This window comes from Echinops telfairi, unplaced genomic scaffold (genome assembly GCF_000313985.2).
Source record: "Echinops telfairi isolate 266 unplaced genomic scaffold, ASM31398v2 ScPeMD7_7420;HRSCAF=8458, whole genome shotgun sequence".
Lineage (NCBI taxonomy): Eukaryota > Metazoa > Chordata > Mammalia > Afrosoricida > Tenrecidae > Echinops > Echinops telfairi.
Window position 1 is genome coordinate 48,366,897 of NW_022111320.1, and position 13,889 is coordinate 48,380,785.

At 48.8% G+C, this 13,889-nt stretch overlaps 1 protein-coding gene across 1 annotated transcript in view; it reads right to left on the minus strand.

Moving 5' to 3' along the window:
- Positions 1-13,889, minus strand: part of PRSS46P (serine protease 46) — a 41,255-nt gene that overhangs the window by 21,089 nt on the left and 6,277 nt on the right. The window contains exons 2-4 of the mRNA XM_045297653.1: positions 5,572-5,749; positions 5,105-5,364; positions 4,219-4,406 (exon numbers count right to left, since the gene is read on the minus strand). Of these exons, the coding sequence (XP_045153588.1) occupies positions 4,219-4,406; positions 5,105-5,364; positions 5,572-5,639 (516 nt within the window). The 5' untranslated portion in view covers positions 5,640-5,749. The remainder of the gene's footprint in view (positions 1-4,218; positions 4,407-5,104; positions 5,365-5,571; positions 5,750-13,889) is intronic.

Consider the following 13,889-nt stretch of genomic DNA (forward strand, 5'->3'; position numbering starts at 1 on the left):
AGCAGTTTGAAAACAGAGGTCTTGTTTTAAGAAGGGACCAGACAATGTCAAGGATAAAGTTTAAAGCAGCTAACTGTTCACACCAGTTCTGAATTATTCCTATTTGTGCTCTAATCGAAGAGGAGTGATGATTAACAGGAGAAATAATAGCCAACACCATACACATCTCAGTTAGCTCAATTTACACAGTCCTGACTGTGTTAGCCTGGGTTGACTAGATATACAAATTCACAGACACTCATACGTGTATAAGAATGAGCTTCATATACAAGAGCAGTTGAATATTGAGAAAACATCCCAACCCAGGCAAGATCAAGTCCTTAAGTCTGATATTAGCCCATATGTCTGATACCAATTGATAAAGTCCTTTTCAGACTCACAAAACACATGCAATGACACCGAATGCAGAAAGATCACAGGCCAGTGGGTGGGAAGTCTTGTAGATCCAGTGTTGTAAGCATCTCAGCGCTGGCAGGGGTCTCACATGGTTCCTTTAGCTATGAGACTTTGACTGTCATCAGCCTCTCTCCATGTGTCTTCTCAAGGATGTCTTGCGGGGAGTGAGCAGAGAGAGTGCATCTCCTGCCTCCAAGGAGGAAAGACCAGGAGTTCCCAGAATCCTCAGGAGAAGGCCATGCCCACATAGAGGCCTCATTGGCTATGTCCTGATTGGCAGGCTAGACTCCACCCCTGCACTCTTAATCCTCAAATCGACACCAGATTATGTAACTACCTCACTGACTGAAAAATTAAAGCTGAGCAAACTTTATGCTCGATAGATGCCCAAATTGTTGCACTCAATTCAGCTGCACGTAAGAGTGGAAGTTTCAGTGGAAAATTTAAACAAGTGATAGATATTAAGATTCTGAAGTGGGATTTGGAAGTATTGTAGCAGGAAACAAAATGACTTTACCAGTACGGTCCTGAAGACAAAGCACCGGCTACCAAGAGGTGAGAGTGATCCAGTCAAGTGCAAGGGTAATGGTAATAGATTTCTTGGTACCCTTAAGGCATTTTGCTGTTGATTTTCTGGGGGGCCAAAGAATGAGACCATCTGCGTATTCTGACAGTGCTTTGAGAAAGTTAGTCAAAACCTTAACAGAAAAACGCCGAGCAGAACGTCACCAGAAAGCCCATCTTCACCGCAACAATGCTCCTGCTCATTCCTCTCATCAGAGCAATTTTTCGAGAGCTTTGTAGACAGAGGGTAAGTCCAAAAGCATTGCTACTTGGGTTCCGGTTCATACATGCGCTGGTTTACTCCAAACGCAACGTCTAAATGAGTCTGCGGCCAGTGGTTGGCTGCAGGCAAGTTCCCTTAGTAGTTCAGTTCTCAGCCCCGCATGAGGGTGCCTTCAAAATAAAGGCCCAATCAAAAACAGTGGCTTCCGAGTGGAACTGCTAGGTCAGTTCAATTCAAGGCAGAAAGGTTGGCTTTGAAGATTAGGATGACTGTTCCCGGGGATCCCCGGGGGGGGGGGGGGGGGGGGGGGCGGTAATCTTGGTAGATTTATTTATCCATGAAGACAATTCACCCACTCAATCTTAGAAGGTAACAAGGCTGTGCTACAACAATCTTGCTGAGAACCCTTACAACCCCTCCTACAACCCTGATCTTGCCCCTTCAAACTTATTTTTGTCCCCCAAACTTGGAGAACACTTCAAAGGACCACAATTTGAGTCTTTCACGGAAGCCCAAACTGCTGCTTTGGCATGGAGTCAATGGAAGAGCACCGCATTCAATAGGGGAAGATGAGAGAGGCGGACAGACACGGGGCTGTCGTTAGGTGCCACTGAGTTGGCCTCAGCTTGTAGACACCCCCAGCACAAAGCACTGCCTGGTCCTGTGCCATTGCCACAGTAGTGCTGTGTCTGAGCCACTGCTGCAGCCACTGACGGTGCCGACCCATCTTCTTGATGGTCTCCCTCTCTTTTGCTGACCCTCTGCTTTACCAAGCCTGATGTCCTTCTCTAGGGACGGGTTTCCCCCGACGCCACATTCCAGGTCCATGAGATGAAGGCTCGCCATGCTACTTCTAAGGAGCATTCCGGCTGTAATTCTCCCAAGACCCATTTGTTTGATCTGTTGGCAGGCTATGGTACTTTCAATATTCGTCACCAACACCATAATTACAAGACATCCACTCTCCCGAAATCTTCGTGATTCATTATCCAGCGTTCAAATGCCTCTGAGGCCATTGAAAATCACATGGCCAGGTGATGTATCAAATTGACATCTTTGCTTCTCAATACTTTCAAGAGATCTTGTTCCGCAGATTTGCCCAATGCAATACATCATGTGATCTCTTCTATGCTGTTTCGTGAGCATAAGAAGTCCTGGATTCAAGTAAAATGAAATCTGTTTATCATAGGGTTGGCTTTCTGAGATTGGAGCTGTGGGACCACTCAGTCATGGGCATAATAAAATTTACATTTGTGTTCTGTAGCTTAGCTTGATGGGTCCTGTCTGGGGCCTTAAAAGCTTGCAAGCATCTGCTTAAGACACACACATCTGTCTCTTCTCATCAGGAGCAACAGGGAAAGAAGGGACCAAAGACTCAGTGTTAATGAACTAGCGTACAGGACTAACAGCCTATAGACCTGCAGCTTCATCTGGCCCTGAGACCAGGAGACCTGGATGCTGTCCGGCTGCACTGACACCATCCTGATCAGGCCCACAGTAGGTGGATCTTGAGAGATGAGGAGAACAAATGAGGAACAGAGCTTAAATTCTAAAAAGTCCATACTACTAGACCAGTTGAGACTAGAGGATTCCCGGGACAATCTCCCCAAGATATTCTATAAACTGTGACCCCACACTATCCCCACCCCAGCCCGAGTAATAAACAATTACTTTTTAGCTAAATACCAGGTTGGCTCGTAAAATAAAGAATATTACCAATGAGTACATATTGGTTATGCATTGGGCTGCAGTTCAAAACCACCAGCAGCTCCAAGGGAGAAAGACGGCTTTCTACTCCTGTTAACAGAAACACACCGGGTGCAATTCTACCCTGACCCGGAGGGGCCTTATGAGTTGCAATAGACTTGAAGGCAGTTAGGGTTTGTTTTGGGGGTGGGGGTAGATTAGACCAACATGATAAAAAAATCACTCTAAAACAAAAAGGAAAGAATAAGGGGGGAGGGAAACCATATCACTGGAAGCGAAATAGCCAGAAGGGAATTCAGGACCCACTAGGAAAATGAACCAGTGTCTCTGGGCGATTTGTGTAGTCACTGTTCATTGAGAACATAACCGACTGTGTAAACCTCCCCCAAAACCACAATAAAACATTACAAAATATGAGTGTGTGTATGTATGTGTATATGTATGTACGTATGTATAAAACTCTATGGAGCACAGTTCCTCTCTGACACACATGGGGTTGCCTGGTGTGCCAATTTGCCATCGACTTGGTGGCACTTGGTTGTACTGAAGATGGAGGTATGCCCAGCCCCTGACCCACCATTGCCTGAGGATACACCCTACTGAGACACCCCGACAGCTACACACAGGAAGACGTGTGTGTGAAGATGCAAAGCAGCAGGAATTATGATACAAAAAAAAGATCTGACTGTTTATAAGCAAGAGACCAGATAGACTGTGGTATATTCACAAGGGATAATGCTCTGCATTGTGAATGAAGGACTTTGAGCTGCATGCACCCATAAGGAGGAATCTACAATGCACAGCATTGAATGGAAGATGCAAGAGGCCGGCGTGGGTTTACAGAATGATGCTGCTTACGCAAAGCTGCCTCTGCTGGGCCCGCGGGAGGAGCCCTGGTGGGCGTCTGGCCTACAAGGTGGGCTGCTCACCACCAGGTCGGCAGGTGGGCAGTTTGAAACCACCAGCCGCTCTGAGGGGGGCAGACACAAGAACGATGCGGCTTGCTACTCTGTGGAGAGAGTGGCCATCTCAGCAAGCCCCGGGGGCAGTTCTGCCCTGTCCCACCAGGTGACTCGAAGGCAGAAACGGCGACCGGCAGTGAGTTTGAGTTATTTGCCTGCTGTTTGACCCCCAGCCAGTTGTGGGCAGCTGTGCAGACGTTTTCAGATGACCTGAGGAGTCATCACTGTGAACGCCCTCGGGGCATTCTCACTCCCGGTTCACTGAGTGGGGAAACTGAGATCTAGAGGAAGGAGCCCCAATGTTATTCGACAAGGAAGACATGCCGCCCCCCAATCCCTCCCCACCCTGGTCCCCACACTCCGCACCTGACAGTATTTCACACCCCGCTCCAAGCTGCCACACAGCATGTCGTTCCCGATGAATTGCTGCTGGCTCCTCTTGACGAGGAATCGGTATTTCTGATTGCACATGTAGTTGGGTAAGATCCTGACCGACACCTCGTGAAGATTGTAGAGGCTGGGCATCTGGGTCTCTGAGGACAACGCTGTGGTCCCTGAGGAGAGAGACACCTGCCTGCCATCCCCACACCAACTCTACAGGCCACCTGCTTCTTGAGATGGGCCGGTTTTGCTGATGTGGGAGGCAGGGCCGTTTCCTCCGACGGTAATTCATAAACGCCTCTCCCCACATCCCGACTCTGTAAAAGCTCCAGCTCACTAGAGAAACGAAGCGGAGATCTCTCAGGCAGTCGGGCACCGAATGAATGGGAACAAGGAGGGATGTCGCCCCCATTTCAGCCTCTATGAGGGTGGGGTGAAAAGCTAAGCACTATTTCATGGCCACCCAACCAGGGGCAAGATCCCAAAGTGACATGCTGTGTGGCACCCACGGAAAGGCAGAGCCCCAGGGCGGCACCCAGAGGGGCCAGTGCCCCAGGAATGATGCGTGCCTTGAGAGACCAGTGGGCACAGTGCTTCCTGAGAGCGTGGCCTTTGTGCCAGCTGCAGACAGAGACCCGGCAATAACCGAGGAGTCGGTCCTTGCTGGGGGTTGGCACCAGGTTTAACTTTGGGACCCGAGGCCCGTGCGGGCCACGGGCATCTTGCCCACGGTGTGTGTTTGCACAGCCACAAAGGTCGGAGCCGTGCGAGGCAAGGGAGACACTATGCGGATGGACGGGCCAGGGGTGGGTGGAGGAGCTGTGCTGTGAGGGGGCAGAGGTCCTGGGGCCCTCCACCTGCCTCCACTCACCTTGCTTCCCCACCTTTCCCCACGCAATGACCCAGCACAAGGAGCCAGAGGGTGGCTTGTAGTTGGCACTGGGGAGGCAGACGGGCTGGAGATGGCGGGACCAAACCACGGGCGTCTGCAGCTTCAGGAGGGCAATGTCCTGGGAGGCGAGATTGTCGAAGCCCCGGTGGATCACGATGTGAGTGACCAGGCACTGAGTGCCATTCTCAGAGAAGTGCTGGGTTCCCACTTTCACCAAGTAGTCACTTTCGTTCTTGGATCTGCAGGGTCATGAACGCGAGGCCAGACTGTTAGCAGGCTGGCTGGGCGGCTGGACACGGTTGCAGATACACAGGGATACCCAGCCAAGACCCCACTCCCAGAGTGTCGAAGTCACCAATCCCCCCAATCCTCCCTCCCCAACTCCCTCCACCCCACCTCCCCTCCCCGCACAGCAGGCCCAGGTCCCTCCGGCCCAGTGGACTGACCTTTCTAAGCAGTGAGCGGCTGTCAGGACCCATTGCTCATGAAAGAGGGAGCCGCTGCAGACATACATGCCCAGGAAGAGGATGCTCACTTGCCACGGCCACTTGCCTTCCTCCACTACCTTCCCCTTCACCACCCTGCAGGAGATGCTGGTCTGACCGCAGACCCCGAACACGGGCACTGAGAAAAGAGAAGAGGGGGGGCTGTGCTAGCCCCGCCCAGACCCTCATGGTCAATCCTCAGACACTGCACACAGTCGACTGTCAGGGCACAGTCCCCTTCCAGCTGGTTACGACAAGTGACCACTGCCATGTGCACATGTGGGGAAGGACAGTCAGAGACCTATTGAGAGATACCTGTATACAACACCCATCTCGGGTTTGTGAAGAGGTGAGGCATCACCAAGCACTGACCCCAGCCCCCGCTTATACAAGCAGCTAGTGGGGGGAGTGGCAGGACTCCGTGAGCAGAGCAGTCTGAGGAGGTGGGCAGTGGTGAAGGCCTCTCTGCTCCGCCCAGGGCCGGTTTCACAAAGACCACAGTCTCTGCGCTACACAGGCAAGGAGTCATCATGCATGTCGATCCACCCCCTCCCTGCCCCTGCACAGCCCCGCCTTTCAGGGAGCGTCCATGGGGGCGGAGTGCACGAGGGGAGGAGACTGCACTCAACCGGATGGGCGATGAGATTTGAAACAGGACTGGCCTCAATAAATGGCCGCCATCATGGGCAGGAAAGCGAGAGAGCAGCTGGGACAAGATTGGAGAGAAAGAAAAGGGTTTTCGACTAGAGCCCCCTGTCCTGGTCACACTAGTCTTATACACTGTTGGGGGGGGACCCTGGGCCTCCTCACAGAGGGGACACCAGGCCCAGGTTCACACCATCACCAGCTGCTCTGGCACGGAGTCTCTGTCTCATTCCGGTGCTGAGGGTGCCTGGGTGTGTCCATGGCGAGGACAACAAGCAAGAGATCAGGTGACCCACGCGGACCAGTGGGATCAACTACCTGGTGCTCGGCGCCGGCACAGTGTCGCCCTCCACAGAGACAGACACTCCGTGGCTCAGATGGATTTGCCCTCGGGCCAACTCCACCTGCTCCTTGGAGGCCCAGAATTGGAGCTGGGAGCTGTCCAGGCACACGTCAACGCCCGACTCCACGTCATGACAGGCACCAACAACATGCTCAGCCCGCCCCACGGAGCAGCACGCCAGGATGCCACCCTAAAAGACCACCAATGCTGCAGGGCAGTGGAGCCTCATCCAGCTCTTCAGGAGAGACCATCCCAGCCTCCACGCATCCATTCACTCGCTGATGCGCTGTTCTGAGAGCAACAGCCACACGTTGACGGGAGAGGGCAAAGTCCCTGAGTTGGGAACACATCCCCACTCCCAGCCACGCCCCCCTGGCATGTTGTCGTGACAAGCAGCAGAAGGGGAAGTTGGGGCTCGGTGGGCAGTACGTGACACAAGCTACAACTGCCACCACAAGATTATGTGTGGTGGTCAGTTAGGGTGGGAGACTAGAGACCCTCTGTTGCTTGGGGACCCAAACTCTTCACCCACCAAGAATCTATGGAAGTCTGGTGTTGAGTTCATCATTGATAAGCTGTGTGACCTTTCTGGGCCTGGGTTTCCGACACTGAAATATGGCTACTGCTAAGGCCCACACACTCGGCTTTTAAGACATCAAGTCAGCTGAACCGACCACCACACAGGACGCACAGTCAGTCACACTTCACCTCACCCCCATCCTCAATCCACACGTGGTGCTCCTAAGATTGCCCGCCCATGCCAGCCCATCCATTCCATGGATACCAGTCTGTCTCCCATCCTGAACGAGGCTCCTCCCTGATGAGCTCGTGGCTGCCCGCAAGTTGTAACCACCCCTTTGCCTCACACACTCTGGTGAGGACATGCCCACCAGGATCTGGGCACTGGAGCACTTCAGGCATGGGGATACGGACATAGGCCTCCAGACGGGAGACCCTTCTTCCTCTCCCCCACCTCCCTAAGCTCTACCTCCATGAAGGCTCCCATAACTGGCAGAATAGGCAGATGAAAGAGGGCCCTCCTCGCACCCAGACCCAATTGACATTGCAAGCTGGTGCCCAGCCCTTAACTCATCCTCATAATGGGGCTGGGGAGAGTGGGGAGGGGGTGGGGCGGGGACAGGTAGGAATCTCAGCAGTGCAAAGATTCTAGAACCCATGGTTTGTTCAGTCGAGGCAGGGAGTGGCCCTCTGCCCCCTGTGGGCAGCAGAATGCTGAGGAGGCAGTAAGGCCATGGTAAGGCCCTGTTGGGTCCATGAGGTGGTGCTGCTGCTGGACACCTCCCTGATAGTGCTCCTAGTGCTCAGCTTGGACCTTGTGACCTGCATCTGCCCTATGACAGTGCCCCTTGGGTCCAGCCCTCAGCAGCACCTCAATGCCCTACCTTAGTCCTTGACAATGCCCCTGTACCCAATTCTGAGTTGGCCTTGGACAGCGCCATGTGCCTGGCCTGTGTCAGCACCTGATCCCTGAAGCACCCTCCGTGTGCTCCTGACAGCCCCTTGGGAGATGTGGAAACTTATGCACTAAGAGGGGCATGGCTAGTGTGTGCCTGCGGAGGGAGGGTCGGCTTTCCTGCATCCCAGTGGGTTTGGTAGAGTGGGGTTGGGTGTGTATTTGGCTTGGTAGGGTGGCGTTCTAAGAGGAAAGTGATTGCCCTCAGGGCCTCATAGGCCTGGATTTCATAAATCAGTAGGAACAGAAACCTATCTCCCGCCCAACCCCTGACCTACTGCTACACGTAGCTATGTGGTGAATCTCATGAACATGATGTCGAGTGACAGAGATCCTGCACAAACGGATACATACTGGGTGAAGTTCAAAGACAAGCGAATCACCTTGTCATGGGCATCCATGCTATAGTAAAATGATCAGGGGACTAATTACCCCTAGATCAGATTTCCTCTAGGGGGAAAGACAGGCAGAAAGAGAGATATCAGTCTCCTGCAGTGTGTACACATCTAAGGAGCTGCTGTGGGTTGTGCAAGGGAGTGCTGACGGCCAGGTCAATAGCACAAAGCCCGCAGCGGCTCCAGGAGAGAAATATGAAGCTCTCTGGTCCTGCACAGGTTCACAAGTTCAGAAACCCACAGGGACAGCTCTCTCCCATCCTGTAGGGTAGCTCAATTGGGACTGACTCAATGGCAGTGAGTTTATATGTGTCTGTCCCACAATAACAAAATTCACACACACACACACACACACACACACACACACAGGGCTTCAAAAAGTGTGTGGGAAAATGCCATTATCTTAAACATATATCGTTTTATTGGCATGTAATTCACATAGCATACAATTTAATAGCTTAATCCTATTAAGAAGAGTTGTACAATCATCACCACCATCGATGTTAGAACATTTTCTTCATTCGCATACTCGTGGCTGTCAGCTCCTCGTTTCTCCCAACCTCTGCTGCCAGGTCCGTCTCTAAAAGATTTATCTATCCTGAATTTCATATACCGAAAATCATACAACAAGAAACAAGCAAAAACAACAACAAACAAAACAGAAAAACCTCAATCAAAATAAAGAAACTATTAAAGACTGGAGCAACCTTCTAAAAAGTCCGTTATCTTTTGTCTCAAACTAAAGAGGGAAGGAGCTCCTCCGAGGAGGAGAGACGCGATCTCCCTCTGCCTTCGTTGAAAATCGCACTTTGGAGGAACCAATGAACGAAACAAAACAAATGAATAAAGACTCAGTACCACTGCCCAGTGCATGAAATTCTATTTTTAAAGACACGGGTTCTTAGATGGCATATCAAAGAACTTTCACTCATATGTTACTTATTAGGGACACACCTAAAACAAAGTGACAGGAACCAGTTCATGGGCAAAACAACACTAACAGAAATGGCATTGTTAATCTCGCCAACAAAGTGATTCAGAGCAAAATCTTTCAACAATACAAGAGCCTTATTTTACGCTGAAAAGGATACAAATTACAACAGGTATGTAACATCACATAGCTCTGTCTGCCAATGAAAGAACATCACAGATAAAACAAAATTATTACTGAGGAGGTGAGAAGCCTCACTTGTGGGGTGAAAGTCTCTTCCAACCCTGCGTTAAGGGACAGAATGTCTACACGATATGTAATTTTATCTGTAAAATTCAATCTCGCACTTAAACTAGTAAGAAAAGTCACAATAGTTTTTTCCCACCAACAGGTTTATTGGTATATAAGTCACTGTGGTAGTTACACAATCTGGTGTCAATTTGAGGAATAAGAGTGTAGGGGGGAGTCTAGCCTATCGATCAGATAGCGCCAATGAGGCCTCTAAGTGGGCATAGCCTTCTCCTGAGGATTCTGGGAACTCCTGTTTTTCCTCCTTGGAGGCGGGAGACACACTCTCTCTATGCTTACACCCTGGGAGACATAACAGCTGATAAGACACATGGAACTACACTAGCACCCTGAGCTGGAGAAGCCACGTGGAGGCCCCTGCCGGCACTGAAATGCTTACAGTGCCACTGGATCCACAAAACTTCCCACCCACTGGCCTGTGATCTCCCTGCATTCGGCATCATTGCATGTGTTTTGTTAGTCTGAAGAGGAATTTAAAGATTGGTATCGGACATATGGGCTAATATCAGACTTATGGACTTGATCTGGACTGGGTTGGGATGTTCTCTTAATGCACAATTTCTCTGTACATAAAGTTCTTTCTTGTACGCATATGAGTGTCTATGAAGTTGTTTCTCTAGTGTACCCGGACTAACACAATCACATAACATACAATTAAATAATTCATTTACATCAAGAAAAATTGTACAATCAGCACAACATGCAGTTTTATAACATTTTCTTTATTCTTGCACTCACTGTTATTAGTTCCCCATTTCCCCCTAATCTCCCCTGGCATACTTGCAAGGAATCATTAATCCAGTTACTGTCTCTATAGATTTTCCTATCTTGGATTTCATATACAGAAAAAAACATTAAACAAACAAACAAAAATAACAAGAGTAACAAAGTAAAACAGATAAAAACCTCCATTGAAAAGAAAGCAGAAAATATTAAAAACTAGAACGAATTTAAATGGATCATAAGAGAGATGGAATGACAGGGTGCTAAATTTTAACCTAACTGCACCTCAACAATCCACTTTCTAATGCATTCTGCATCTTTGTATAATATCTCACAAACAAAAGGGAAACAAGTATAAATGAATAAAATTTGAAGAGAGTGGGGGTGGGGAGTCATAGCCTTACAAACTCCAGATCCCTTCCTCCTCAGACCTAAACTCTGATCTTAGGGGGGGTAAAATTGAAACGGACTTAAATTAGTTTGCGACACGTAAGCTAGCTTCAAACAAACACCATGAACAGCAACTAAGAGTGAGCAAAGGACATGAACAGATAGCTCGCCAACGAAGACATCCAGAAGGCCAACAAGCATATGAAGACGTGCTCCTGATCCCTAGCCACCTGGGAGACGCAAATCTAAACAATGAGGAGATGCCACTTTACACTGGTAATGACAGTCAGGTTAAAAAACAGCAAAGAACAAATGCTGAAGAGGCTGCAGAGAGGTTAGAACTTCAGTACAGTGCCCAGGCTGATGGAGCTGTAATTATGAGCAACTGCTGTGGAAAGTGATCTGGCTTTATCTCAAGCAACTAAGAAGAGAAATGCCATACGATCCAGCGATACTTCTGCTGGGCATATATGCTTAAATATTGAGTCATAACACAGAAAGGTGCACACCCATGTTCATCGCAGCACTGTCCGTATAGCAAGAAGATGGAAACAACCTGCATTCCCATCAACATAAGAATGGATAAAGAAACTCGTACATACACACAATGGAATACTATGCATCCCTGACAAAGACCAAGGAACGCCCCTCAGCAAGGAGACCTGAAGAACATTATCCTGAGTGAAATTAACCAACCACAGGACACATAGGATATGAGACCACAGAAAGAAAGAAAGAAAGAAAACAGCAAAATAAAGACTTTTACACCAAAGGGAACAGACTTTGGAGATTGCCAAGGTGGTGGGAGGGCAATGGAGAAAGATGGAGTGACAGGCTAGACTGGTGGTAGCCTTGGGCGGAATGGGAGATGGTAGTCCACAAGAGGGAGAGGAGAAATCCAGGAGTCGATGAAGGGTAAACTATTGGGAGTGCTGATGAATAGCTTAAACTGTTGACTACAAACTGAAGGCCTGACATGTGAACCTCCACTCAATTTACAATTAAAAAAAAAGCAGCATGTTGAGTGAAATGTTGAGTGTATGCTCTCATTTATATGGAAATAACATAACTAGACAAGTGTAGAGATATCGGAGCTTATTAGTGATCACCAGGGATGGAAGGAATGGTGGGGGTGGGGTGAGGGAGTCATTGCATAAGAAGTTTGTGTATGGAGATGGGAAATGTGGAAACAATTGTGGGTGATGGCTGCACATTAACGTAATTAACATAATGAAACTGTGCACCTGAAAGGTGTTGAGCTGATGAAAACTGCGCTTTATATGCAGGAGAAAGATGACTCTCCCCGTGAACACTGATGGGGCAGCTCTACGCTGTCCTGTAGAGTCCCTGTGAGTCAGTATGGACTTGACAGCAGTAAGTTGATTTGATGTTACATATATTTTACAACAGTTTAAAAAAATCTCAATTCTATTTTTTAAGTTGTGTACCTTGACATAAATAAACAAATCTAGAACAGCGCTGGTCCTCCTGACAGCACCACCTGTTCGCAGCCAGCAGAGGGGCCCACAATAAGGGATATGACTCATAAGATAGTGCCTATGCGACCAACCAGTCAACAATTAATTACTCAGAAGCAAAGAGGGGAAGTCAAGAGGGCAGGGAAACTAGAAGCCTGGAAAGGGAAGAAACAGAATGTGATTAAAGAGACCTTTGACATATTGTGCTAAATGTAGCTAATGTCACTGAGCCATGTGTGTGGACATTACTCAACGCTAATCTAAACTTTCACCACAAACTTAATTTTTAAAATACTATGTTGAAAATTAATTCTATGAACTGGGTCTTTGAAAAAACAAGTCATGTAAAATAGGGTATTTTATCTTGAGAGGGTCTACCCACCACGATGGCACAGCAGGCATGAACCTTCCACTCCAACAGCCTCCGTGAGGTGAGGTCGACTCATGGGTTCAAAAGGAAAAACCATGCGAGCTTATAAACTACAATAGAATTGAATGTCAACAAGGCCAGCGCAGATTCAATCTTGAGAAATTCGGCCAAAGTAGATGCAGAGGGAAACGTGTGGATTTAAATGAAAATGTTAGAAGCCAAGGAAGTCTGAAATCACGAACTAAGCAAACGGCCCAAAGAATGAGAAGAACGATAAAATAATTCCCCCAGGAAAGCAGAAAGTTGGAATCGCTAACACCAACTAAAGCCGAAAGGGTTTTCTTGGGAAACAAAAACAAAAATAAAAGGCAACAGATTTGGGTCCTATGTTACACAGGGTTCTCTAGAGAAACAAAACCAGAACACATGATTTTATATATATTTATATAGATATAACGTCAGAAATAAACAGCTAATTCATCTATAGAGTAGTACAAATGGCTCAGTGCAACTCACTTCTGTGAGACAGTTAATACACTGGCAGGCCTTCAGGTCTTGAAGGCCACCAGGTGCAAGTCAAGGAAGCAGACAGCTGAGTCCGCTGTAGGGCAATTCAGGCAATCTGGCCACAGGCAGCAAACAGCAAGGCAGGTCACCAAGAGTCAGCCAGATAACAGGGTCCAACCGTCCCCAGCTCAAGAGATGTATACTCCAGTAGCGTGGCGAAGCAGGTCTTGAAGGAACCTCAAACTACAGCGACATAGTCCACGAGTTAGGTGTCCCTCAGGTAGGTAGGGTAGCTTGCAAATTGAGGCAGAGAACAAGCTAAGGCAGCTGCACGCTGGTCCGATCATCAAAGAGCAAGAGACCAGAAAGGTAAAGCTTACCGAGCCATTTATCTCTCCGCCCTTCAATTAATCCCACATGTGTTCATTGGTCATGTTGGCCCAATAAGCCCAAACGTCAGTCTGCCCCACAAACGACCACTCAAACTGGCTAACATTTTCTGTCTCTTTTTGCCCTGGTGGCAGCTTTATCCTAAAGTTGTTCTTCTGCCCGCCTCCTCATCCACATTCAGAGAGTGGGGGCCGGTATGCCAGTCTCCCCTCTAACCATGCCTTATGCTCACTGGGGCCACCTACTTCAGCACTGGATGGGTCAAGAGGCCAGGGCACTCAACTAGGCCAACTAGATCAAGCCAGTGAGCAAACCCTTGGGGAG